Consider the following 27,280-nt stretch of genomic DNA (forward strand, 5'->3'; position numbering starts at 1 on the left):
CGCCGTCACCTGGGGCGGGGGGCGCGGCTGCGGGGGGGGACGTGGGCCAGAGCCACGAGGGACGGCCCAGAGACCCCGCAGGTCCTTCCCGAGACCCTGGAGGGGAGGCCGCATCCCAGGCACCGGGCACCGCCGCATCGGGCAGCGGCACCTGTGCGCGCGCGGTGCCAAGCGCGCGCGGGCACCCACGCGCCCGGGCGTGCCGCACGCGCGCACACGCGCGCAGAGCCTGCCCCCCCCCCCTCCGCCCTCGCCACGTGCGTCCCCAGCGCGGCCCCGCCCCGGCCCCGCCCCCGGCGGCGCGGGTCGCAGCGGGCGGAAGCGCGCGGGGCGTCGCGGCGCGGGATGGACCCGCCGGCCAAGGAGGGGTCGCTCCTCGTGCAGCACAGCCACAAGTTCGGCACCAAGGTGGGCGGGCGGGGGACGGGACCGGGGCCGGGGCCGGGGCTGGGACCGCGACCGGGCTCTGGCTCTATTCCTCCCGCCCGGGGGCCGGGCGGGCTCCCTACCGCCGCCCGGGCCGGGCCCGCCGTCCCCGCTGCCCGCGGCCGCCCCGGCTGGGCGCGCTGCCGGGCCGCGGGCGCCGCCCGGCGATTGGGGAAGTGGGGTCGGGGCTTCGCCGGACCCGGCCCGGCGGCGGCCGGGGGGTGCCGCGCCCGCCCCTCCGTCTGCGCCGTCTGGGCGCGGGGGGTGCCGGCGGGCGCGGCCCGGGGCAAGGTCGCCGTCGCTCGGCGGCGGGGGGGGACGCGGCGGCCCGGCGGGGGGCCGCCCCCGGTGAGCTGCCGGCCCGGCCGCCGCGCCCCGCGGAGCATCCCGGGCGCCCTCGGCGGAGCCTTCCCTGCGCCGCCCCGCCGCCGCCGCCGCCCGGCCCGGTCCCGGCGTGACCCCGCTGCCTTGCAGAGGTGGAAGCGGAGCTGGTTCGTGCTGTACCCGGCCAGCCAGCACGGCGTCGCCCGCCTGGAGTTCTTCGACTGCAAGGAGCCGGCGGCACCGCCCGAGCGGCTGGGCACCAAGCGCCTGGACAAGACGGTGGTGCGGCTGGCTGACTGCATCAGCGTGGCCCCCGTGGCCGAGAGCGGCCCCCGGGCCGGCACGTCCGTCTTCCGCCTGGAGACGAGCGACAGGAGCTACCTCTTCGCGGCCGACAAGCAGCAGAGCGAGGAGTGGGTGGCGAAGCTGTGCGAGATCGCCTTCCCGGTGAGCCCCGGGGCGAGCAGAGGGGCATCCCGGGCACCTCGCCGGGGCCTGGCCACCACGGCTGCCCCCGGGGAGGAGGGCAGCTGCAGGCAGCCTGCGCGGGGTGGAGGGGCCGGGCATCAGAGCATGTGTGGTGAGGGTGGGGGTGTGACCCCTTCCTACCCAGCAGGAGGGCCCGGCGGCGCGGGGAGGGAGACCCTAAGGCACACGTGAGTGGTCCCAGGCGGTCAGTCAGAGTGACTGGACCTGGGACTCCGGTCCCCTCTCAATAGCTCCCACTGTGCCAGCAGCCAGGTGGGTTGCAGGACTCCTCAGCATGCTGTCAGTAATTCTTGGTTGCAGCTCCAAATTTCAAGTCAGGCTCTTCTCTGCTGGCGTGGAGCCTGTCCTCACCCCCTCCAGAGACCTGGCGGGGGCCGGTTGATGGCTGAGGAGCGTTTCCTCTTGGCCCAACCACCGCTGCCTTTCCTGCCACAGCAGTGGCGGAAGCGGAGCCCTGAGCGCGTTGCAGTGCCTGGCTCCGGGACCCACCTGGCTCCTGGGTGGCAGTGCTAGCAGCTGCAGGGCCAGTGCACCCCCTTGCCCAGCCTTGGGGCTTGCTCCTGCCTGCTGTTGGGAGCACCCCATCAGTGCTGGCCCTGCGGCACAGCCCTCCAGCCCCCCCCCCCCGCCCCGGTCCTCTGCCTGCAGCCCTATAGCAGCTCTGTAACCTTCCCTGGAGCTCATGGTCAGCCAGCGCAACGGCTCCCTGCGAAGGCGGTTTGGACAGCGGATGGCCCACGAGTACGGTCGTCCACACCGCTCCGCCCCATGGGTCCCCGGCTCTCCCTCCTAGGAGATGTTTGCGCAGCCCTGGGTTGTGCTCTAGCTGACTCCAGGCTTTGAGTGCTGGGCAGGGCTGCCTCACAGGACAGCTGGCTGCACAGCTGGCGATCCCAGATCTTCCCACAAGGACCCAGGTGCCTGCCGAGTGTGATTTACCTTAAGCCTTCTTTTGTCGCTGCCTGCGTCTCCCTGCAGTCGGCTGTCAAGCCAAATGTGTCTGTGCAGCAAGCGCCCTGCTGACCAGGCCAACAGGCACTGGCGTGGTGCTGGAGATTACTCCACCTTCATGCCCGTGTCTGTCTGGTGCAGACAGTGTTGCAGCCTTTGTCCTGGAAATGGCCTGCGGGGCCGAGCTAGGGACACAGCACACGCCCTTGGAGTGGCGTGGGGTAGCGGCAAGGCAGGAGAACATCTGCTCAGAGCAGGGCTGTGCTCATGCCTTCTTTCACGCGGTAGCTGTCAGTGCGTGCTTGAGGTCCAGAAGCAAGCTGACCGTTTAGGAAGCGATGAGCAAAAGGCTGCAAGGATGGCATGTGTTCTAGAAAGGCTTGGCCGGGCGCAAGAGGCACAGGAGCTGCACGTGACCTCTCTGCAAAAAGCTGAAGATCCTCAGTTGTGATTTCTGGCCATCCGCATGGAGGTTGTGCTTTTGTGTCATGTTGTTTGTTGCTGCCTGGAGGGTAAGCAGGGTCCAGTAGCTTAGGAGCTGGGGCCAGAGATCGTTTGGAGTTCAGAACAGAATTTCTTTTTCTTTTGAAGATGAGGGAAAGTGCAGTCAGAGCCCTAAGGTGCTCTGGCAGATTGCCTGGCCATTGACTTCCTGATCCCAGGCTGGAACGCTGCTGCATTAGATGCTTTAGCTGAGCAGGAGCTGTTGCTATCAGCTCTAAGGACACTAGGCTTTAGCAGTCCCCATTCTATTTAGGAGCCAAACAAGAGGGCCTGATGGCCCTTTTTGGGTCTTGCCTCTTGTTAAGAAGCTCATGTGGTTGGGTTTTAAACTGAAAGTGTGACAGCTTGCCTGCTGCAAGATGTACACTCTGCTGCAACCCCATCCCACGTGACCCTGAGAAACAGCTTCCAGCTCCCATCCAAATACAGACCCTCATGCAACGGTGCAAACTCTGCTGAAGCAGCTCTTGCAGGGCATCTGTGAGCCCTTGATTTGCGTGGGGCTTCCCTGGAGGAGCATCTTTGCTCTTTGGTGGTAGCACCAAGGATGCATCCCTCACACAGGCCCTTAGGGGACCCTACTGCTGGGACACAGTCGCTGACAGAGTGTCTGCGTTGCACTTTCAGTTCTGCATGCACTAAAATAGAAGTGCTTGCTTCCCTTCTGTGGGCTGTGCACTGATACTGGCACCGCCTTCCTGCCTGTGCAGAAGCAGGACACAGGCCCTTGCGTTAGTGGGTCATCTCGTCAGCTCCCTCCCTTGCTCGTACCGCTGGGAGAGCGTGCCTGGGCCCATGCGATGCTTTGGGCGCAAATGTTGCGGGCGCTGGAGCACAGCGGTGGGGAAGCAGAGCTGTTCTCTGCCTCGGCACCAGGACACCTGCATGGGCACACCATAGCAGTTAGACGAGCAGCAGGGGAGTGGGCACATGGGACCCCCAGGTGCTGCCCCGCAGGAGGCTGTGTCTCAGTGCTGGCTTGTGCTGCACTGGAGGGCAGGGTCTGGAGGGTGGGGCTGCCAGGAGTAACTGCTTTCTTCTGCACCCTGTCCAATGCACAGCCCAGCTGGGACCCAGGGTCCTGCCGGGAGCTCCGGGGAAGCCCCTCCTGCGCTGCCTGGCTCTGTTCATCTGTGTTCATGTAGGCTCGGAGTGGGGGCCCTGGGCTCTGTCGCCGGCTCTGGGCAGGGAAGGGCTTGGTATGGCTGCAGGACAGCCAAGCTGTGTGGGGCTGGGGTGGGCCCCTCGGGGACGGCAGTGGGGCCCAGGTGATGTGGGGATGGGGGGCAGTGGTTGCAAGGTGCTGGTGTGGGAAGAGGGGGCTGGGGCTGATCTGCTCTCCCTTGTCAGGGAAACGGCCCCAGCGATGCTGGTGTGGCGGCACGGCGTGGCAGAGAGGGCAGCGGGCAGGCGCCGACCCTGGAGATGGCCGTGAACTCCATCTACTACTCGAGAGACGAAGGTGGGACCTGCCGCTGCCCTGACTTCGGGCCACCTTATGCGGGGCCTGTCCTGCTGCTGCCCCATCACCGGGGCTCCGGTGGGCAGGGTGAGGTCTCGCCTGGAGCTGGGGACGTGGCTTCCTCCGCCCTCTCCTGAGCATCCCTGTCCCCACAGTGAATGCCTTCTGGGTGACGGTGCAGCGGACTGAGGCCGCGGAGCGATGCGAGCTGCATGGTGCCTACGTGCTCAAGGCTGAGCGTGACAGCCTCGTCCTGAAGGACCCACGGACAAATGAGATCCTCTATGTCTGGCCCTACCGGCTGCTCCGGAGATACGGCCGGGACAAGGTGGGGGACGGGGGGGGCCCTGCGTGCCATGTGCTGAGGCCTGTTCCCCCGCAGGCTTTCCCTGGCCAAAGGGTAAGGAGCTGATATGCCTGACCAGCCTGTGGAAGCTGTGCAGCGGGCCCTGCCAAATGCCCGAACTGCTAGAGCCCTGCGCAACCACAGGCGGGTCCCCAGGGGCATCAATGATCCTGTCTGTCCTCAGCTCCCGCCTGTGTCACCGCATGGGAGTGTGGGCTAGCAGGACACCCGTCCCCACCGAAGGCATGGCTGTTCAGAGCCCCTCTCTGTGTGGTCCTTGCCCCACTCCCACTGGGGCCATTGCAGCCCCTGTCGGCCCCTCTGCCGGACATCCCTTCAGCTGGCTTGCTCCTGTTCTCCATCCCAGCGCTCCCCAGCCCATGCTGTGGGCAGGCGTGTCCTTCTGTGCTGCGCACAAGCTCTCCCTAGCCTCTGGGGACCTTGGCTCCCTGCAGTCCTGGCTCTGCCCTGGATTCAGTTCATCCCTCCCAAAGGATGATGGCCAGAGCAGGAGGGGCTGTTTGAGACACCAGTTACTCTAGATTTGTTCACCTTACGGGGCGTACTGCTCTTAGCCTGGCTGACCTGCGTAGGTCTGTCCCCTCCCCAGTGTCCTCCAGCAGTGGTTCCCTGACCTGTCTTGCCACTACCCTGAGCGCAAGAGGTATCTGCCGGGCTGGGTGGGGAGGAAGTGGTCTCCCCGGGGCTGCTTATAGAAGTGACGGTGTCGTCTGCAGTCTGCTGATGGCCCTTTCTGTGGCACTTTACCAAAACAGAAGTGGAAACTGAGCTGCTCTTGGGGAGGCATCTGGTTTGTCCACAAGGTCTCTGCCAGGGGCATGACGAGAGCCACATGGTGTGAGGAGCAGGCAGCTGCACCCACAGGTCCCTGAGCAGTGATAGGTTGGCTGCGCTTGTGTTTGGCAGCATTGACCCACAAAAGGAAGTCTGGCCCCAGAGGCTTTTGCAGCAACCCCAGAGATGGCTGCTGCATGTGAGAGAGCACCAGTGAGGCAGAAAATCTCACCTGGATTCAGGGACTGAGGTTCAGGAAGGGTGTGGGCACCTGCTGGTGGGAACCTGTGCATGAGTGTGTTCAGGCCTGAGGAACACAGCCTTGGTGCGAGACTTCTCTTTAAAGTGCTTTATACCATTAACAGAGTAATGCTGCTAAGGCAAAGGCGTTGCTTACTATTGGTAGCCAAGCTGCTGCTTCTGGCTTTTTTCCTGTGGAAAGCCATGTTCCTCCGTCTTGCATCTCTCCCCCCTGGATCGCTTCCCTTCTGCCTGACTAATGCTGACTTACCCAAGATGCCCATAATAGTTTCCCCTGCTGAACTGTCACTCATCTTCTTGCCCTACTCTGTTCTCAGTGCTAACCACATGTTATTTCCTAGACTATCTGGTGCCAGTTGCTGGCCGTGCTGGAATTGCTCAGGTAAGGCAGCAGGTCTCCAGCAGGACCTGCAGGTCTCCAGCAGGACCTGCAGCTCTGGCTCTGAGGGATCTCGCAGTGATGTCCCCTCAAGTGTGCATCCTGCTCCGATTTCACAGCTTGTTCTGGGCTGCTGGGCAGCGCAGCACAGCATGCCCCTGGGGTGGTGCTCGCTGAGCTGCGGCCCTTGCTGGGGGGAGTGGAAGGAGCAGGATGTTGAGTGAAGTCTCTTGCAGGCTGTGCAGTATCAGCGCCACAGCCACGCACCCTTCAGCAGGAAGCACAGCCTGCACAATGCACTGGGTTGGCAGGTGCTGGGCAGGATGTGACCCTTCCACTTCCCCTGCAGGTGATGTTCTCCTTTGAAGCTGGCAGGCGCTGTGACTCTGGCCCAGGGAACTTCACCTTTGAGACCAAGCAGGGCAACGAGATTTTCCGCCTGGTGGAAGCCTCTATCCGGGAGCAGAAAGCGCAGGTGGAGGAGAACCGGCAAAGCTGTGGCTCGCTGGATTCGGATAGCCCCAGCGTGGTGCTGATCCGCCAGGCCCTGGCCGACTCCCTGACCCTGGAGCTGCCGGCAGAGGGGGATGACACCCTGGCACCCAAAGCGGTGCTGACGCCCAGGCCCAGTGTGGCGGCAGAGGAGAGAGATGCCACGTCTCTGCTGAAGACCCGGACTCTGCCAGAGCTCCCTGTGCCACAGGCCAAGCCCGTGGTCCCAAGCACACCCCCGCTGCCGAAGGTGCCCTGCGCCGTGCTGCCGGCTGAGGACCCGTCCAGCGTGTACTCGGAGCCCCTGGACTCGGTGAAGGGCTTCCGGCCCTGGCTGGACCCTCTGTACTCGGACCCCATAGACAGCAAGCCCGTGAGCGGGGCCAAGGCGCCCAGCGGTGCCTCGGATGAGACGAAGCCCCGGCTGCCTGCGCCGCTGTACTTGTGCACGTACGAACAGGTCCGGGCTGACGGACGCAGCCAGGCCCCCGCGGTGCCTGGGCGGAGGGAGCACATCTATGATGAGCCCGAGGGTCGTGCTCCCCGCTCGCTGCCCCCCCCCCCCTTACATCTACGATGAAGCGCGGCCCACGGGCGAGGCCTGGCGCACCCAGGGCCACGATGGCAGGGGCGGCTACGAGTATCCCTACAACCCCAGCACTGATGACTACTCGGTACCTGCCTTCCAGGCCAAGGCCAAGGGCCCCAAGCCGGTGCCTGCCCCCAAGCCCCAGGCGGCCTTTATCCCTAAAGGTGCCGAGAGGAGCGGGGATCCTGGCAGGCGGCGGGGGAACGCTGCTCCTGAGAAGGCAGTCGTCAAACCCAGCCTCAACAGCAGCAACAACAACAATGTGGAGGTGCTGTACAGCCAGGTGGTGAAGCCCCAGCACGTGCAGAAGAAGGAGCAGTCTGTGGATGAGTGCAGCTTGTCGCCTGTCTACGAGGACTTAGGAGAGATATAGCGTGGTGCTGCTGCTCTGTACCTGCCCGGGAGGGACTGGGGGGCCCAGGCCTGTTCGTGAGCAGTGCCAGCTGCTGTCCCCCACGGGTCCTGGGGGTGTCTTGGGGCCGGGGCTTGTTCTGGCTCAGGCAGAGCCCCACTTGCTCGCCAGTGCTGAGGGGCTGCGTTTCCCCGGAGGCCCTTTCCACAGCAAGAGCAAGAGACCTGTGGCTGGTGCAGGTGCCAGCATGCTTTTCTGGCTCTGGAGCTGGCTCTGCTGCCACCTCCTGATCCGCAGGAGGGCTGGCTGTGTTGCCGTGTGCCCTCTGCTCTGTCTTCCTCTCTGACCAGGCTGCAGGGCTTCGATGCCCGTTGCAGTGCATGGAAGACTGCTTGCTATCAGTCTCCAAAAGTATTTTTATACAAAGTTATTTTAATATTAAAATCTGTATGTCTCAGAATGAAACATTTGCCTGTGGCATGTCTGGGCTCTCAGGCGTACAGCTGGGGAGATGCTGGCGCAGTGCTGCGGAGCAGGGTGGCCTGGTTGAGCAGTATTCGCATGGTGGCACGTTCGTGTCTTGTGCCAGAGCTACTGAGCTAAGAGGAAACTGCAAAGAAAAGCGTGCGCGAGGTTCAGCTGTGGCTAGGATGCCCTGATGCCAGGGGATTAAGGGTTATTATGAGAATCAGGCTCACAGATACCTTTATGTCCTGATTGGGGCACAAAATGTTGTGATAACCTCTGAGTGTAAGGCTGGGCAGGGCCATGCTCCAGCTCTGCTGCAGCTCAGTGACTGTTGATTAGTCACAGGATCTCTCCTCCCCCAGCCTGATCCTGCTGCTGATTTTCCCCTTGCTCCCAGCTGCTCTTGAAAGGCCTGGGATGGCTCAGTCTGGATCCTGCTGACTTTAATGGCAAAAACTCTGATCCCTGCTGTGTGGTCTGAGGCCAGGGGTTTGGCTGCGATTGCTGTGTGGCCAGTCTTGGGCAGAAATCTATGCAGGAGCAAAACAGGTTGTCCTTTTGGTGCTGGTAACGGTTTTGAGAGATTTTGTGTCCCTCCTGTGTGGGGCTAGACCAGGCACCCTGGCATTGGCTGTTCCTGATTCTGGATGGGGCTGCTCATGACTTCTGCAGGTTTACCAGCCTGCTGATACAGACAGCAGCAAAACAGCCAGGTGACAAGCAGCACTATGATGTACCTGTGCAGAGGACTAAGCCTGACTTCTGCAGCCCCAGCTCAGACCCAGGGAGCCGCAAACCGTTGGGGAAGTCTGGAGGATCGGGTTCAGGTCCCCAGACTGGTGACAAGGTGGTGAGCTTTGACTGGGCATTTGTCTGATGCCCAAGTTGCAGGGGGAGAGCCTCAGTCCTGTAACAGTACAGCACAGCCATAGCCATGACCAGTTTGTAGCTGTTCTCCTGTGCTGGGTCCTCTTCCCCACTGGGGTTTTGCTGTGGGAGAAGGGAAAAAGCCTAAGGGGCTTTGGGAATCTGAGGGAGGCTGAGGCGGTTCCTGCCTGGGACGAGAGGCACGAGCAGCAGGCATCTGCTTCTCATGGTTGGCTGCTGGGTGGTCCCGTGCTTGTGTTCCTGTCCATGGCAGGCCCATGTATGCATCCCAAGAGCAGTTCTGCCCACCTGCTCCAGAGGAGAGCTCTGGGCATTGCTTAGCAGGGGGCCCAGGCCACCTGCCCATAATCCTTGCTCATGACTCCAGTGTGAGGCTCTAAGACTTAAATGACTAAGATTAAGACTTAAAAAAAGAGCAGCCTCCCAGGAGCAGAGCCCCCAGGCTCTCCCTTCTGTACAGCCATGGGTGTGTGTGCATCTCCGTCACTGCGGTCACTGTATCTCAGTGCACTGTGTCCGCTCTGTCCTGCGGAGCTGAGTGTGGCGGACCCGCAAAGTGGCTGACCCAGCTTTCACTAAAGAGGGTGATGGTGAGGAAGGAAAATGCTCCAGCATCTGTGCCAGACCAGTGGTCCCTGCACTCCTCTTGGCTGAGAGGAAAGGATATTTATTTTTCTTGCTTCAGCAATGACATCATCTCTCGTAACAGCTGACTTGGGACTAAGACATAAGTGCACAAGACAGGAGGAACGCTCCTACGTGTGGCCTGCTTTATTTATGCACCCTGCCACATGATGAAGTGCGTGCAGCGGGGAAGGCTCTTAGTCTCTACTGATCAGGAGAGACGGTCCATTCTGTTCTGGCTCAGCGTGGTGGACCAGACCTGTCGTCTTGCTCAGACTGCTGCTCTGTGCTTCACCTTACCTCCTTTCTGGCAGCAGTTCAGGGTGTAATAGATGCTTTGGGAAAGCATAAGAAATAAGGTAAATGCAGAGTAAGCCTTTGACTCGTCGCAGCCTTCCTGTTGCCAAAGCAAAAGTCTGCAATGAACCCTGACTTCAGGACCAGGAGATGATCTTTCTGCCTAGATTAGGATTTCTTCTGTCTGCCTTTGTAGAATCATAGAATGGTTTGGGTTGGAAGGGACCTTAAAGATCATCTAGTTCCAACCCCCCTGCCATGGGCAGGGACACCTTCCACTACACCAGGTTGCTCAAAACCCCATCCAACCTGGCCTTGAACACTTCCAGGGATGGGGCGTCCACAATCTCTCCAGGCAACCTGGTCCAGTGCCTCACCGTGCTCACAGTGAAGAGTTTCTTCCTTATATCTAATCTAAATCTACCCTCTTTCAGTTTAAAGCCATTACCCCTTGTCCTACCACTACTTGCCCTTGTAAAAAGTCCCTCTCCAGCTTTTCTGTAGGCCCCCTTTAGGTACTGGCAGGCTGCTGTAAGGTCTCCCCGGAGCCTTCTCTTCTCCAGGCTGAAAAAACCCAACTCTCTCAGCCTGTTGTCACAGGAGAGGTGCTCCAGCCCTCTGATCATCTTCGTGGCCCTCCTTCTTTCCCTTTCCTTTGCCTCACTTCCACTGTCTCCTTACAACTAATTTCCATGTGTTGAACAGTGAAGCACCTGGGTGCAGCTCAAACACAGCCATGGCACATCACAGTGGTCATGTGCCGTGGCTGAATTCAGTCTGTGTACTTGGAAAATGGCATCCTAGCAGCCGGTCCTGAACAAGGCTTTGCTGAGGTGCTTGGGGATGGGTGGCTTATGCTTGGCTGCTCACTCTGCCCATTTATCACAGTGCAGAAATGGTCCTGGACGAGCATCTATCTATGCTTCTGCCCAGTCCAGGTGCTGTGGGACAGACTGGGTAGTGCATGGGAAGTCCTTTGGATATCAGGCTTCCTCATGGGAGGACAGCCTGCGTGCCTCCTGTTCTCTGCTAAAAGCATGTGCCCCAGATTAGCTGAGAAATTTCAGAGTACCAGTCTAGCAGCTACAGCTGGGATGCAACAGATGTAGAAGCCTTAGTCTCTGTAGGCCAGGTGGCAGTTTTTACCAGGAGAAAATTATTTGGAAGCTGCTCAAAGCCCAGTGAACCTCTTCCCCTTGGGGCTACCTTTTTCTGTTTCCTGTTCTGAAAGAGATGTCCTTTTATAACTGCTACCTCCTCCCCGTTAGGGCCTAGCATGGTGCAGGCACGAGACAACTGTTCTGCCAGGATATGTTTTCATGCTGGCATTAGGGAAAGCACCCAAGTTTCCTCTGGCTGGCAAGAGTTGGTCAGAGCAACAGCACAGTTGTTGCCCTGCTTCACACTGTGGTGATCAGGTGGAGGGCTTTTCAACAGGGACCCCCAAACAGCCCCAATTTTGTGATTTGCTTCCTCTTATGCCCCCTTTTCCCTCTTCCCAAGTTTCCCCTTTAGCAGCTTCCTTGTATCAGCAATAAACCACAAGCCCCTGTTTGTTTACCCCTTCCCATTGTCAAAGTGTTTTGTTGACTTTGTACCCCAGTTTGCTATTTATGATATGGTTGCCAAAGTAATTTCCACCTGCATCATCAGTTCAGTCAAGCTAATCCCCTGTCATCCCATCTGTGTGTGCCTTACTGCCCTTTGCTACTGCTCCTTCCCCAGTTCCTCATGCTGTGAGCTTGTTAGAGACAAGCAGGGGTTAGCCACCAGCTTGCACACCCTAACAAACCTGTATCCCTGTGCCTGCAGGGGTGTCTGCCCTGTCCTCAAGGTACCTGCCCTTGACATCTTGCCCCAAACAGCTGCCTGAGATGCAGCCTTCTGCCAGGCATGGCGTGCTGCCAGGGCATGGGAAGGGTAGGTCCATGCCCTGCGTGGCTAGCAGAGCCTTTTACTGAGCTGGGATCCCGGGGAAAAGAGATGGCTCTGATGGCTCCGCTCTCCTGCTGTAGCAGTGCCCTGAGGAGCACGGAGTTCACATCGTGCCCTCGGTCAACTGCAGCTGTTTCTCAGGAAGTACAGGTCAGTGCTGGGATTGCTGCATACAGTGCACGTTATAAACTACAGGCAGTAAGTGGACATTATGGTGGATAACTTTATTTTGAAACAGCTTGTCAGAACAAAGTAAGTAGAACACAAATCCCTGCTGGTGCTTGGCATCCAGGAAGCCCGATAAGACCACCCTACCTTGGCTCAGTCAAGCTGCCCTCAGCTCCTGCACTGCCAGGGGCAGCTGTCCTATGTCTGCACTGAAAAACAAGCTAGTATCTGTGCAAGCACTGGGCAGAAGCTCTCTGGAAAGTTCCAAGCCACCTCCCCCCATCTTCTGAACCCTGCCAAAAAGTACTTGCCGTGTTGGTTTGCAGCCCCATAGGCCAGGCAGGCCATAAGGAGGAGAGCATCCAAGCAGCAGTTGGCTGGGAGAATGGTGCTGTGCTGCAGCTTCTCCAGCTACAGTGAGCTGTCACTGTGTAGGAGTTGGGCAGTGGGACCAGTTACGGAAGCAAGCAAATCAGCATCATCCTGGGTAGTGCTGCTCTCAGGAGGGCAGCATTCTGGGCTTTAAGATTAAATTCAAAAGCCCTGTTTTATGTCTATTCAAACACCCTGCAGGATGAGGGCAGCTTCATGTTACTGCCTACTTTATCTAGCTGTCTGAATTCCTCACCGCCCTGCTTGAAGCTTTTCTGCACCCACTGACAGCAATCTGTGGTTTGTGGCCTGTACTAGCCTAGTCTCAGAAACCAAAATGTGAGGCGTGCTGGTGATGTGTGCTGACAAGAATGGGAAATACGGGGTGTTGTGGGGGATAGCTGAATCTCTGGACAGAGGGCCCCAGAGTAGCAGGCTTCCTGCAGACTGACTTGGTGACTAACAAACCCATAAAACAACGAGGAACAAACAATGGGAAGTGCCCATCTGACCAAGGCCAAGCTTAGTGTCTTGCCTGACCGCTGCCGGCCCAATGTGTAAGGCTTGGCAGCCAAGCAAGAAGCCAAGCCATGACTGCACATGAGCAGGCTCAAGCAGTGTCCTGGGGTTCACTGCAGGAACTCGTCATACTCTTTGGGGAGCAGGGAGCGCTCACAGGAATCTTTCCTCACTGCTGCTGATCTGAACGCTTGGACCGGAGAAGGAGCCATCAGAAGGGGTGCCACTGTGGCTTTGGCTCTGCTCTGTTGCTGCAATACAGGGACAAAATATGAATGCATCTTGTGGAAGGAGGCACCGGCTTGTCCAACAGCACACTGTCCAACTGTATCTGCATGGGCCAGCTGTTCAGCATCCCTCTCCTCGACTGCATGAGCTTATGCTATGCCTATCCCTCTGCTCTGCCAGCTGCAAGTGAATGTTGCCCCTGCCATACGCTGCCTTCCCTGTACTGCTAGGGTATCAGGGAGCTGCCCTCAGCCCTTCTGCAGGAAGCAGACCAGAAGGGCAGAACAGAGACTATCTAGGCTAGTCAAAGGCAAGAGACATACCTGCTTGGGTTGATGCCGCTCTGGTCGCTGGTCCCTGGGCTGGGCCTGGTGCCTGTGCAGAGGTTTGTACAACATACTCTTCAGATACTTGTAGAGGTTGCTTTTTAGGTGCAAGGGGTTATAAGCAACTTCCACTTCCAAGCTGTTCAGGGCACTCTGCTCAGAGAGAAGAAAGAACCTAGTGGCTATGACATGTGACAGGTAGAGGCTGTGGGGTTTGATTGGGGTTTTTTGCGGTTTTTAGTGTCGAGGGCTTTTTTTGCAGAGATGAGTGTTACAGACCCTCCATGGTACCTTGCAGTGATGGGAGAAGGGATCTTTGGTTGTGCTGCTACCCACAAGGACCACTCTTAGCAGTGTATAGAGCAAGAGGCATCTGCAGCCAGGTCTAAAATGGATTTAAGCATTCCCTTGCAGGATGCACTCCTATCCTCCCCCATGCCCAGAATCAGCCAACAAGCTGGAGCACCCTTTCTGGGCCCCATCACCCTCAACTCTCTGCTTCATAAGGCCCCTTCCCCCTCCCCCCAACAGACATGCAACATTGCTCCAAAGGACAGCCATTTGCTGTCCATGAAGAAAGCTGTAGGATATATTGGCTGCTGGGAAGAAGTTTTGGAGTGTTCCATCATATTCCAGCTGTCACTAGACATCTTCACAGCTGTTTCCTCCTCTATTCATCTGCTAAGACCTATAGTGAGGGCTCTGCTCTTCCTGGCATCACCTGAAGCAGAGGCAGACAACTGAGAAGAACATATGGATGCACAACAGGAAATCAGAAGCCTGTATCTATTGGAAGAAACAGAGACACTTTATGTACTGATTTATCTTACACCTAAAGCACCTCTTTCTGCAGTCTGAGGAGACCCATGTTCCCCAGCAATGAGGGAGATAGATATATCTTCAGCAGCAGCTGCATGTCCTGTGCATAAAGACTGATCATTAGTCTGATCCTTGCTTGTACAACTGGGATCCTTTCCACAGATTTGTGCAGGGCTGTCAGTGACTTACCTCTATAGGGCCATGCACTCTCTCAGGATGTTCAGCAAGGAGGGCTGGGAAGGTTGACGGCAGCAAGAGCTCTCTGATGGCGACTGCTTTGACAAGTAGAGTGGCGGAGTCAGAAGGGACAATGATGTAGTAGGAATGCATCATGATGTTCCAGTTTGGACTAGTGTTCTGTGGCTCACGTTTGGCCAAAAGCATCCACTTCCTTTTCTAAATGGCAAAAGCCAAAACTGATGTGAACAATGGGCAATAGCCACTTCCTTCAGCACTTTTCACTGTAGGGGCTGCAGAGTTCAGGAGCAGAGACATTCATACACATTAGAATAAGAACGCTATTCTGCATTATCGTTGAGGATAGTATGTTGTTTGTTTAGGGGTTTTTTAATTGAATGTAAGACAATTCTTAAGAAAAACATTCAATTTTGCTTTACAACTTGCCAGTAATGGAAAGTCCTTCACATCCCAAGCCTTGGTTAATTATTTTCACAGTTAAAGATGCACATCTAATTCCAACCCTGACTTTTGGACTTCATACCTCCAAACACTGGATTTCTGATAAGCTAGAGAATCTTCTCTAAGGTTTGATGTGCTGTAGTGTCTTTCCAGTGGATGCATTGCCTGGAAGGATTTACAAGACCAACTCTGGCCCATGAGATGAAGCTGCAGCTTTTGAAACATGTTTTCTGGTGCAGGCTAGACAGAGCTTACCAGATGTGCACTAACTATCCCTTTCTATGACAATGCCTCCCCATGATACTGCAATTTTCACACACTCACCAGAAGACTATGACATAGAGCATGGAAGCTGTGCTGGTTTATCTCCAGTTCATCCCAGTCTAGCTGCCAGCAGCTTGTGGGCTTGATGATGAAGGGCAGGCCATACACTACAGACTCACAGACCCCTTCAGACTTCAGAGCCCTGTAAATACACAGCTCATGTTAGTGAAGCACAGCCAACATGAAACCAGCAAGAAGACTCTACCAGGAGATGACTAGCTCAAGTGGCTATGGCAGTTATCATCTGCAATACTGCTACAAGCATTTAATGTCTGTATTGCTGTGGCCTGCCACTATGAAACTTTGCAGAAAAGCCCAATTGCAGTGAAGACACTTTCTTGCTCATTTCCAGATTCCCTTGTATCTGTGTTGACAAGAGCATGCCAAGAAGCAAATCGAATCTTCATGCATTTTGTATACAAAACAGACTGTTAATCTGGCCTCTTGGGCAATAACTCACCCAGGCAATTACATGTCTTCCTAAGTGATTTTTACTGGATCATTATGCTTCACTTAAACTGACATGTGCTCTACTCCTGCACAGAGCCAACATCCCACCACAACCACCACTACAGACTTTACAGTGCTTGACATTGCCTGTCCATAGCACACTTCAGCTTCACGACAGGGCATTATTAGCAGCTTCAGTGCTTTGGCTGTGGGCCATCTATGCACAGTTACTGAGTGCTCTTCAGCTACTGACAGGATGAGAATCATTTTAAGAACAACTGTACAGTTCAGACATTACACAAATTTTTTCCTATAAATAAACCTCAGAAAAGACACTAGAGAGCATCACTCTTCTTGTTATGCTCGGTGCTTACCGGCCACAGGCTGCTGATGCGAAAGTGAAGAACATGAAGTCACACAGCACTGTGAGGCTTTGCTTGCTTTTTTACTACTAGTTAACTAGTTAGCTCAGGCTCTGACATCCAATTAATTGCTGTGGCCTCATTAGGTAGTGAGAGAACAGCAGAATTATATATGGAGCAATGGCTGCAATCTACAGAACTTCACACTGGAGGGAAACAACTGTTGCATGAATAACATCTATGGTGTTACAGTCATAAAATGCTAGTGTCATGGTAACACTGTTTTTGACTCTGCACTCCTGTCTGCATGTGTGGGATGTACTGTTCCATAACACTAAGAGTTACGAGGGTTGAGGGTATCTTACATGAGAATTTTGCTCACTAGCACTTTGAGTCTCCCAGCTCAAGTCCGCCACCATCACCAGTATGGTGATGCTACTAGGACTTAGTTGAAATTGCACAGAAAGAGTGAAGGCTGCTATTATGCCAGCCTTCCAGTTACCAAGCGCAAAGCACATAACGACACTTACTTTACAACCTGGAGTTTATACAGCACTGTAGCTGGCCAGGCTGCCATCTGGCAGGGTGAATTCAAATCTGCTGCTCTCATGGTGCCATCAACCATCCCAGAAAGTAGAGCTGGGTCGAGCAATCTCTCCTGCAAATCGCACTTCAGGCACACTAGGAGAAGGAGATTGGTTTAGATTGCTGGAAATGGCAATGTTTAGCACATGACATGCTCAAAGCACTCACAAACACTAAGTTAATGTTTTCTAGCAACAACAGCTATTAAGGGAAGAATAATGCTGAAGCCTGTGACACAGGGCAACAATCTATGCCCATTTTACACACAAGGGGAAAGACCACATGCTCGGCATGCTCATGAAACAATGATTGGTTGGTAACTGGGCAGGCAAGTTCCAGTTTTGGCAATGAGTGGCCAGTTGTAGCGGGAGCAGAAGCTTGTTTCCCAATGCCACACTGGGTTCAGGGCCACAGATTTCCTGCCAGCTTTTCAGTCTGTGTTTGTGGAGAAACCCAGCACACTGATGACACTAATTCTGGTATAATATGATTACATAGCTGCATACAATTTCTCTGGCCTTCTACAGATTTCTTGAGTGCAGGAAGGTGAAAAAAACTGACTGCAGTGTAACTTGGTTTGTCTTGCTAGCTATAATAAGACAATGCATCAAGTATGAAATTCGATGTTACGATGAAGGAAAAATCCACCTTTAACAAAGTATCATAATTGCCTGTGCTGGTATGGAGACTATTATGGTAGCTACTACAGAAATAAAAAGTCACACTAGGCTTTCTGATCTGCTTGCTGTGGAGTATATCTGCAAAAGACACCAGCAACTCTCTATGAGCTTTGCTTCCAGTCTGGAACTGGCCTGTGGATCACCCGAAGAAAACAAGTGTGCTTCTGCTGTGATGGCGATGGGAAGCTGCACATGAGTACCATATTGGAGTGGCATATAGTATCATATTGGAGAGGCATGGAAAGGGGATTGCTGTAACTGCATGAGCAGATTCCCATGGCAGTGCAATGGTGACAATACAGTTAACAACTTATGGGAAACACCTATGTCTGCTGTAGCTGTTGGCGTTTTCAATGCCCACCCCAAGGATCAATTAGGGGTTTGGACTTAGACTAGTAAAGGAAAAAAATTACAGATTCCTTATAAATTTTCCCATGCATTATTATAACTGTTGGCAGCTCCAGCTAGAACATTAGCTATTTTAGGGCTAAATCAATAGATATAAATACAGGCCAAGTCCCTTTGTAAGACAGCCTTTATTTAAGTGCAGCTCTGGCACAGACTTTTAGTATGGAACACAATTTTTAGGGCTATACAACTGAGCCAGAAGGTCCTTGGCTCTCAGCAGGTAAGGGCCCTTTTACCTTGACTAAGTGGCTATAAATACACATATTCTTCAAGGCACATTTTTGCTGCAGAATGGAAATGAATTACAGCATCAACAGCCATAGGACATGGCAGCAACTTAGAAGTATCCTAAGCAAATGGCCCCTCTCAGCCTGAGACAACAGAAACTCCAGACAGCTTTCAAAGTCACCTGGAGATGTTGCTTGGGTCTCTAAATGTGAGGGAACACGCTCATAGGACAGGCCTGGGTAATCTTTAAGGCTGTGGGATTTAGGAGCTCCCTGCAGAGGGGGGAGAGAAAATGAAATACTTAGGGTGGTCTTGGGTGCAGTGGGGTGACTGAAGCCTCCTGATGGAAGGAGGAGATGGAGGTGTTCTCTCTCTGTGCCATAGTCATGTAGCCATGTTTTAAACAGCATCTCCAAGCTGATGACATTGTCCTCTATGGTTTGCACATCAATGTCCATTCCCAGGATTGCAACGTCTGCAGGAAAAAATGGTGAAAATGCACAAATATTTTCAACCATAGAAAAGAACATTCTTTTGCATTTTCCACTACACTATACCTCCTTAATCCCTCAAGTGCTTTCACATAAGACATATAAACAAGTGACATGTCTCACTGAAAGCTTGAGTCAAGTGTCACAGCTGCCACCTCCCTAATGGCTAAACCTCCAGCTTGTTGTCTGTGGCTTCCCCAGTGCAAGTGTCTGCCTTGAATACAACATTCAGCAGCATATTCAACACTATAGGTATTTTTTTCTTGCATAAATAGAAACTTCCAGCCTTGACCAGCTATTTAACAAGCCCAGTTCAACAAGGCTGTTTCTGTGTTATCTGACATTTGCCAAAGACAACTGCTTCGCAGAGACAGGGAATAACTGCACAAACATGCCCCAAACCCTGTTTTTCCTCATGTTCATTAATTAGAATTTGTCTTATGTCCTTAAATTTCACTTCCAAAATTCCTTAGAGTGTTGGGGCAGGAGGAGGGAGAAAAGCTAAGTATTTAATTCCAATAGCTATATCTCAATATAGGTTTGTTACTCACAAAAATGGTCTGCAGATGTACAGGATTTCTTTAAAGACAAAAAGAGATGATAGACCCTATAGCAACAGAGTTGCAAGTTAAGTGAAAACAGGCTCACTTTTTCTTTTCTCAGGGTAGTGTAAGCCCAGGCCAGTTTCCTGATATCGAACAGTTTTGATGAAGGAATGGAATGGAGGGGAGGGATTTAGGACTGTCTCTTTCAGTAACAATGGCTTATACAGCACATGAAATTACAACTTTAGTTGTTCCTGGAAATTTTGGCAACTTCTTTCTTTCCAGTATGCCCTGAATACCAAGTCATAATTGTTAACCATGTCTTAGAGCTTCCAAACGTACCTTTATCTAAAAAAAAAAAATAAAAATCAAACTTGCATTTATTCCAGTTATCTCATAAACATAGAAGGTCACAGAAGATCTAAACATAGACATGATTTATAAACATAGTTCCCAGCTCCTTAATTCTTAATTTAACTGTTTTCCTGTGGTATGGCTTTTATATATAGGTATATATGTCCAATAATCTCAGTTTTGTCATCAAAGGCTTAAAACAACTGTGTTACAAGCATCAGAGAGCATGGGATTGGTTTTCCCTATCACACCATGATAGTAGTTCTCAAGCAATATAACATCTGTTGCTATATTTGCTGAAACAATTTCGTTAGCTGTTGCCAGTTTCTTCAGTGAAGCAGATTGTCTAGTAAATGTTTTCAGTTCATGTAGCAAGCTGTTACGATACCTCTTCCATTTTGAAAGCAAGATTTTGTGATGCTTTTCAAAATGTCATTTAAGAGAAGTATGCTGTGCTATTAAAATGTAGTGAAGGCAAAGGTTTATTTCCTATTCAATCACTCCATATTTCAGCATCAGCCATTCTTGGAAATCCCACATCCTGCATGGGATTTCCAGTAAGTTTATTCTTTTTTTTTCCACTTTTCCTAATATATTTAGTCTGTGTCATTTTGAAGGTCACTAAATTAATAGTTTGGTTTAAATACACATATGATGTTCACCACTACCTAACTCATACTGTAAACATTTTTGCAAACTGGGCTTAAAATTTCACTTTTGTGTCACCTTAAATAGTGTAACCACGCATAATGAAAGAGATTATTGGCTCGTTTTTGAGGTTTGGAGAGGATAAAAGTCAGCACTACTGTTGCATGCAAAAGAACTGCCTGATTGCACTAATGTTATTCTTGAGTATTTACCTGTTACTTCCTTTCAAGGAGTCTGCCAGTAAGAAAACTTGGGTCCTTGGGTGAAAAAAAAATAATCTAGTAGTAATCAAGAGCTACAGCTCTTCATTGTTAGTCAGTCCACATTTCTATTGCTTCCAAACTTGGTACTCATGCTAATGGGTGGCTGTTGCTGGTCTATAACAGACTTCTCCACCTTATTTCTTTACCTCAAAACTAGATGTCTTTCTAAAGGTTCTTGATTCTCCAGAAACTGTGGGTTTGATTCAGAAATCTAATAAAACTGTACCCCCATGTTATGAAGGGAACAAAATTAGGTCATATTCTTGAAGTTTGTCAGTATTTAAAAGACAAAACAAAAAATCCCTTACTCCAGTTGCGTAATGGCCAAGAGAGTTATCTCCCAAAGGAAATATGACATGCAGTCTGTTAAAAGAAAATATTAATGCATCCAAGCTAACCGGGAAAGAAAGATGAAACACCAAACAGACCACCCTGGTCTATTCTACCAAGGTCCAGGTCAGTCATTACAGACAGATGGTGGATGTATTTATGAAAGATGGGTGAAGCTAGGAAAACAACATGTTCCTGTTGTCCTTCTTGAAATCAGGAGTTGTGGATATTAAGTCAGGAGAGAAACAAAACCTTGATTTTAAGTATGTTTTATCAGAAGGTTCTGGAGAAGCAGAATGTTGGGCTTAGGGAAGAACATGTAAGGATTACTGCAGTGAATGTCAGAAGTCAGATGTGGAGGCACTCAGACCTTTATGCCCAAGAAACATCCATACAAGAGAAAGGGGAGAGATGCCAGTAACAGCTGCCTCCTACCAACCCCCCTGCCTGACAGGAAGGCTGTTTTGAAAGTAATACCCAGAATGGTTGGATAAAAAAATCAGTGTGTGGTCTGGTCAAAAGGTGCATTGGACAGGAGAGCCTCCTGATTTGGGGACCAGATTTAAACCATGCCTTTTGAAAATTTGGAACAGTGAGATGAAAGAACTTTGAGGAAGTTTGGCTAGCAGGACACAGCTAACTGATCCTTAGAAAGCAGACATGAGGTCCAACAGCTGGAACAGCAGAAAGAGACAGAAGCCTACAATGGTACAAAGACTTTTCATGAAACCCAGTCAGAAAATATTTCCACTCTCATTGGTACATATGGAGGCTCTTAACTGTTAAGACTTCAAAAAGAGGATGATCAGGCCAACCAAGAAGAGAGCTCAAACTCTAGCAATCTAACATTAAAGCCCTAGAGCATGTCAGAAGAGATTTTGAGCGCAATTTACCAAAGCCTTACAAATAGGTTAAATTTTTTCAGGCTAATCAGATTCACAACATTTTAAGATCTCTGAGCTCTGTAGTAGAGCTATATAAAACAATAACAGAAAAAAAAAATTGGAAACTGTTGTTTGTTTCCAATAAGCTGAGATGGAGAGAGCACAAAATGAATTTCTCAGGCAGAGGATTTAAAAAGAGATGATTTTTCGATGTGCTACAAATATAAATGTGGGATGCAATATCACAGCAACACTCTGGATATTAAACACGTAAGTAGGTTCAAACAGCCACTAAACAAACTAATGGAAGAAATATCCACGGTGGGATGAACCTCATAATTAAGTAAATGCTACATCACAATATTTGTTTTGTAGTGGGGGATGGGCTGCAGTTGAACACAGCACTAATTCTTGCACTTCCTGCATGCTAGATCTTGCAACTTCAATGTTCTTTCCTGTAATTTTTTTCTAATACGATTTTTTTTTTTTCCAGAAACAGAGGAAAGGAGCTCCAACAGGTAAAAAAAACTCTTCATAAATCAGTGGGGCTCCTTTTTCAAATTATTTGGACTGTCCATTCCCCGGTGCTCCTCTTAGAGAGCAAATACGTCATCTGAGTCTTCTCGTAAGTAGAAGACTCAGAAAATTAGAAATTCATCATCTGAAATTTCAGTGGCCTTTGTGTCCCCATTTATGTTTTCATTCCATTTATTGGGTGAAAGGGCTACACAACTTCATTTTTAAAAACAATATGGTGGGGTTTTTGCATGCTCTAAAGCAGTCTTGTGACTGAGAGGCACACAGCATTTCCTGTTCTGTGGTGTCTAGTTTTCCAAGGCTTTCTCGCAGGGTCCTGTGCAGCACCAGCTTGATGCAAAGTCCTGACAATAATCCTCCTCACTTGAGAAGCCAGCATTTGCAGCCACCCAAAATACTGCCCTCTTCCCATATGGTCATGTTTCTGCTGGTGCCTTGCCCTAGTATCCAGCATATGGTAAGGGATTTCAGAGTCTCTTGATGTAATAGATTAGTCTTGAAGGCAGTGTGATTTCTTTCTGGTGCTTTTAAAGAATACCTCAGCCTTGGAGCTGTAAGCAACAGTTCCTTCCACAATTTTGTAACTTCTGGTTTTGGTGTGGTTTTGGCATGTTAAATTAATTCTAAAGTCATGTCAGAGTGACAGAACCTTGATCCTCTTCCTTAGGACTCACAATTAACGTTAGTGGTAATGGTGGTGGTCAGAAAGAGAAGGTGCTCCCTTTCTCCGGCCAAGCAGTTTTACCTGTAGAGATGAGCACTCTCCCTAAGGCCTCTGTTTTCAAACAGGTCGAGTCCAGAATAACCAGCTATGTCTCCTTGAGGGAGACTGCCCCTTCAGGGCAGGAAGCTTTTAACGGGTAGTAAGAGGGCTGATATACCTCTAAGTGCTTGATTATACAACTCAGTGTTTGATTTGGTCTGCCACCAGATTAGTGGGATGCAGAAGCAGCAGTGAGAGCAGCCATCATCTGTAGCAAGATGCACCTAGTCTGATGCACCTGGTCAGTGCTGTGCTGCAGATGGGGAAAACCAGTGTAAACTCCTGCTATTTAGCAGTCATTTTATTAGCCTATAGAAAGAGCTGAAATAAATGAGCAGATTCAAAAGTTAGGTAAAACAAAATACAGAAATGAAAGTTGCTGTTATAGCAGCATTGCAATGTACAGGCTTCTACCACTGAACTGCTGTGGTACTGGACTTTTGATCACCATCTGGGTGGTTTATTTAGAGTCTGCTCAGCACCTTTTGCTTTGAAACAAAAAGGTTCAAAACAGGAGCTAACAGGAATTTCTGTTTCTGAATTTCTCATTACTATAGCTTAAATTCTCACTGCTGAAAACTGTTAGATTAAGGGAAGAGTTCTTCAGAGATAGGGCCAGGAAAAATAACATTCAGAGTCTGCGGTGTACTCGCTCTTTCACTAATGAAGCATGTGGCCAGGTGTACGAGGGACAGGGCAAAAGGGAATCTGCAATCTACCTAAACATTCGGAGCCCCTACTCTGCCAATTGACCAGAAATTTGCAACTGCAACCAGAAGAGAAGAACAGCTAGAGACAGGTAAGGCAACAGCATCCAATGTTGCCTGCCACTCAGTAAAAACAATATTGTCATTACTAGTAACAAATCTGACACCAACTTTGCAAGGCATCAGGACTCAGGTTTTTAAGCTCGTTATCAACTTGTGAGAACTTCCTGTGTGAACCAGAGATTGGTACCAGGTGTGTCTTGTTGATGGGGAGTTTAAGTGTCAGCAGTAAAGGCCTCTGAAATGGAGACCTGGATTGGAAAACAGAGGCTGCAGGGCTACAAAGAACTGATTGAGGTGCAATTACTGGTTACTGAAGAAATATAACTTTAAGAGCTCAAGAAAAGCTGCCCTAAGCATAAAGAAAAGCAGCAGCTATGCAAGAGCAGTATCAGTGGCAAACAACAGCTAATCAACAGGGTAAGTACCTGACTTGGTCTGGGAAAGAAAGTCTTCCTGGCATTGTGCAATATGTAGTCTGGGGGAAAGGACTAAAGGCTAAGAATTGTCTAGAAACCAAACATCTTGTAAAAGGACAAGATCTTGAGTTGGTGAGGGGGAGGAGGGGATTATCTCTGTAGGATCATTGAAACTGTAAATGGCCTGCCTGCTTCTCCTTCCCTCCCTCCCTTCTGCCTCTCTGCGTGCTTTTCTCTTCCCCCAACTACCTGCTTCAAGGATTCTGGTTGCCTCTACCCGCACCAAGGACCTTTTGATCAGCCAGTCAATTGCCCAGGGTGATGTTCAGCAGTATGAGTATATGTGTGTCTGAGAGTGTGTTAACCCCATAAACTCTATGCATTTTTCTTTTTAATCCCTCAATAAAGCTGTATTGCACATGAAGCCAATTTTAGGTAATACCAAGAGATGCAGTAATGCATGAAGCCTACATGCTAATTTGGCCCAAATGTGATAAAGCCCCAGAGAAGCGCTGTGGTACAAACTTTTTGCTGTTCCTCCAGGCACAGCAGTTTCCACTTAAATGAGTGACACTAAATGGCACAAAGGAAAGTGGCATGTATCAGACCAAAGCAAGAACTAGTGGTTGCCCGGCTGTCCAAAGCCATAACTTCCCCGAGTACCCTGTCTGTCTTGTGCTCACCATTGCTGCTGGGCTCTTCTGCTGGCACGTGCTGTTCTACATCCTCAGGCTCCAGAAAGTCTCTCTTCAAAATTTCAATTACTTGTATTCTTCGCAGACTCACAAGGTCTACATCTTTTAACTTCTTTTCCAGCTGCTTTACCATTTCTTTGCTGGACTGGCTGGTCAAAATTGTGATCTGAAACACAAATCAGACTGTGCAAGAGCTGCCTCTACCCTTGTCCTCTCTTGATAGGTGGTAATACCTGGTCTGTTTGAATAGCACAGGTCCCACTATGGAGAGAGGAGAGAAATCTCGCTAAAATATCTCATCTATTCAAAAGCAGATTTAAAAGCATTTTTTTTTTGAGCTTTGGCTTATATTTAAGCCAATATGAAATGGATTGAGAGGTTCATTGTAGGAACACCAACAGGTTTTGTGCCACTGCTGGAAGAAGATGGAACAGTCCACAACTGTCTTGTATTCTGTGCTTTGCACTTACAGTCAGCAAGTCTGTGTGTATAGGAGGGACTCTGCCTGAGACTTTCTGAGGGACAGCACCACTTCCCATTACTGCATCAGTTATAGTTCAAGTAGACTAAAGTTGGCCTTCTTACTTGAAGGCTGAATGGGATTTTTTTTTTTTTTAAAGAGAAGTATATAGTCTATTCTGAAGATGTTTCTTAAGGGAGCAACAGTAGGTGTGATTCCCATCTCCCAGTTTTGATGTAACACTAAGTGACTGCAAAGGGTTTCTTCATCATTGACAATCAGCAACAGTTTCTAGAAACATCAGGCATGTTTGACACCAGCTTCTACCCTGAAAGAGTAGTTAGGTGAGAAAGTTTTGAGTTCCAACCTTGCCTGATATTTAGTGATGGTGAAGTAATGACTCTTCTCAGCACATCTGCTCATTGCTCCAAATGACTATTTAATAACCCTAAAGAAAGGGTAAGGCGTATTTTAGGTAAGGCTGCTAACAAATGTCCTGTAGGGAGCATTTGGGGAAACAACAGTAGACCTTCACAAGTGAGTTCTACCACAAAGATATTAAACAATGCCCACAGAAGTGACAGTTCAAGGGTTAGGGTTTGTTTTTTGGTTTTCTTTGGGGGGGGTGTGTGCAGAGGGCAGGGACCATACCTTCTCTACCCAGATCCATCCATCCTTAGCGTTTATCTATGAGATATTGGAAATGAAGTAGTAATTATGATTTCCTTTATGAACTGACAAATGTAGATAACAAGAACTGTTCTTGAGCTGCGGGGAGCAGATCTACAGATACTATTATTTTTTTCATACAGATATAGATAGAGTATTTCCTACACTAATACACCTTAATTTCACAAAGTCCTTTAGGTTATGTGATGGAAGCTTATCTATACACCCACAAAAGAGAAGAGAGACACAGTGACAGGCAGAAGAGCCCAAATAATGCCCTGTCCTGGCTACTGCCCTCAGCCCATCAAAGGCCCATTTTCCCCAAGCCTAAAGGAGCACAGGGGCACAGTGTCAGACCAGGAAACCAAATTAGGGGCTTGGAGGAAGGGACCCCTCTGGGGGCCACTGCCTGGGCTGTCCCCAGAGAGCCCTTGTGCAGGTGTGAAACCCGTGAAGATGAGTCAAACCTGGAGCACTTTTCTGACTGAGGGGGGGTTGCTGCCTTGGGGTGTGGGACACATTATGGATGCAGGGGAAGAGCAGCTTGAGATTGCACAAGGCTTATTACAGGATGTCCAGGGGAGGAACCAAGAGTGGGCAAAGGGATGGAGCTAGGTGATTTGGGAAGGAACAAGTGTGGGAAAACAGAGGGGTAAGGGGATAAAAAGAGCCGGTCCCGTGTAAACAGTTCGCTGGTCAGTATGCTTGCCTGGCCAGGCCCTGCCCTGATCACCACAGTCTGTCCCATCTGCTTCTTCAATTCCCCCCCCAGCTCTGTCCTGGGTGAGGGCTCTCTTCTCTGTGCACGTGTGTGAGGAGCCACACCACAGGTTGGAGGCCCCTGTGTCTGTGGTGCAGTGGCTGGAGCAAGTGCGAGTGAGCATGTGATCGTTAGCAAAGGTCAAAATGGACCAGCTGGTGAATAGGTGAAATGGCCTGGGAGCAAGGGGTTCTCTAAGGGTGAGACCACAGGAGGAGCTGGCTATCGGAGGGACGAGGGGAGTCCTGGCCGGGGGGGGGGGGGGGGGGGTGTACATGATGATCTGTCCCAGCAACTGGAGTGGGGCCGCAGCCCTGGGGACTTGTATGTCCAGATGCCAGCAACTGGGGAGACTGGGATCCAGGAGCAGCTACTGGGCAGACTGAGTGTCTGAGCCCAGGTGCTGGAGGGATCCACATGGTACATATGGAGATAGATATGTGCATATGTGTGTGTGTATATACATGTATATATATTCCTGCTAGTGGATCTCCATCCTGCTCAGCCAGAGAGGGGAGCAGGCTGGGGCCATTGGTGCACTCTGTGATTGTGTGAGTGCTCTGAGTGTCTGGCCGTGATTGGTGTGACCAAGCATGCATGTGTATATGTGTTATATACATGTGCTCTCTGTGCATGTGCCTGCTGGGAATACATGCTCAGCCTCACAACTGGTTGGGCCCGGGAGCATGGAGCTGTGGCAGCCTTGCAGATGTCAGATCAAGCCTGATTTCCCTAACAAAGTATACCTCTCCAACTGAACTTAGCCCTAGTGTTTGCCTCTGAGTTACTGGGAATGAAGAAATTATTATGGGCTCCTTTTAGGAACTAATGAAAATGGCTAACAGGGACTGTTCTTGAGTTGGGGACAGCTGAGTTGTCTAAAAGATATAATTATCTTTTGCAGAGCTATAGATGGAGTATTTGCTACACTGATGTACCTCAAAACCATGGCTGAGTTACATCTGTAGCCTATCACCTCCAATCTACCCTTTTCACAACCTGAGT

At 51.2% G+C, this 27,280-nt stretch overlaps 2 protein-coding genes across 4 annotated transcripts in view; one reads left to right on the plus strand and one right to left on the minus strand.

Annotated features, from left to right (window-relative positions):
- The first annotated feature begins 281 nt into the window (after positions 1–281).
- On the plus strand, positions 282–7,835 carry DOK1 (docking protein 1). Its single transcript, XM_052780997.1, is given in 6 exon segments — positions 282–408; positions 901–1,197; positions 4,045–4,156; positions 4,312–4,484; positions 6,287–6,982; positions 6,984–7,835. Coding segments are annotated over 6 exon segments (1,749 nt in total). The 5' UTR covers positions 282–345; the 3' UTR covers positions 7,392–7,835.
- A 4,487-nt stretch (positions 7,836–12,322) lies between these two features.
- M1AP (meiosis 1 associated protein) overlaps positions 12,323–27,280 on the minus strand; it is a 32,030-nt gene continuing 17,072 nt past the window's right edge. For 2 of the 3 annotated variants that reach the window (XM_052780998.1, XM_052780999.1), the window contains exons 4-10: positions 24,375–24,552; positions 17,992–18,165; positions 16,320–16,470; positions 14,978–15,119; positions 14,204–14,410; positions 13,193–13,348; positions 12,323–12,892 (exon numbers count right to left, since the gene is read on the minus strand). In XM_052780998.1, the coding sequence (XP_052636958.1) occupies positions 12,752–12,892; positions 13,193–13,348; positions 14,204–14,410; positions 14,978–15,119; positions 16,320–16,470; positions 17,992–18,165; positions 24,375–24,552 (1,149 nt within the window). In that variant the 3' untranslated portion in view covers positions 12,323–12,751. Of the gene's footprint in view, positions 12,893–13,192; positions 13,349–13,984; positions 14,115–14,203; positions 14,411–14,977; positions 15,120–16,319; positions 16,471–17,991; positions 18,166–24,374; positions 24,553–27,280 lie in introns of those variants that run through there. The other variant, XM_052781000.1, reaches the window with a different exon arrangement.

This window comes from Harpia harpyja, chromosome 2 (assembly GCF_026419915.1).
Source record: "Harpia harpyja isolate bHarHar1 chromosome 2, bHarHar1 primary haplotype, whole genome shotgun sequence".
Classification (NCBI taxonomy): Eukaryota; Metazoa; Chordata; class Aves; order Accipitriformes; family Accipitridae; genus Harpia; species Harpia harpyja.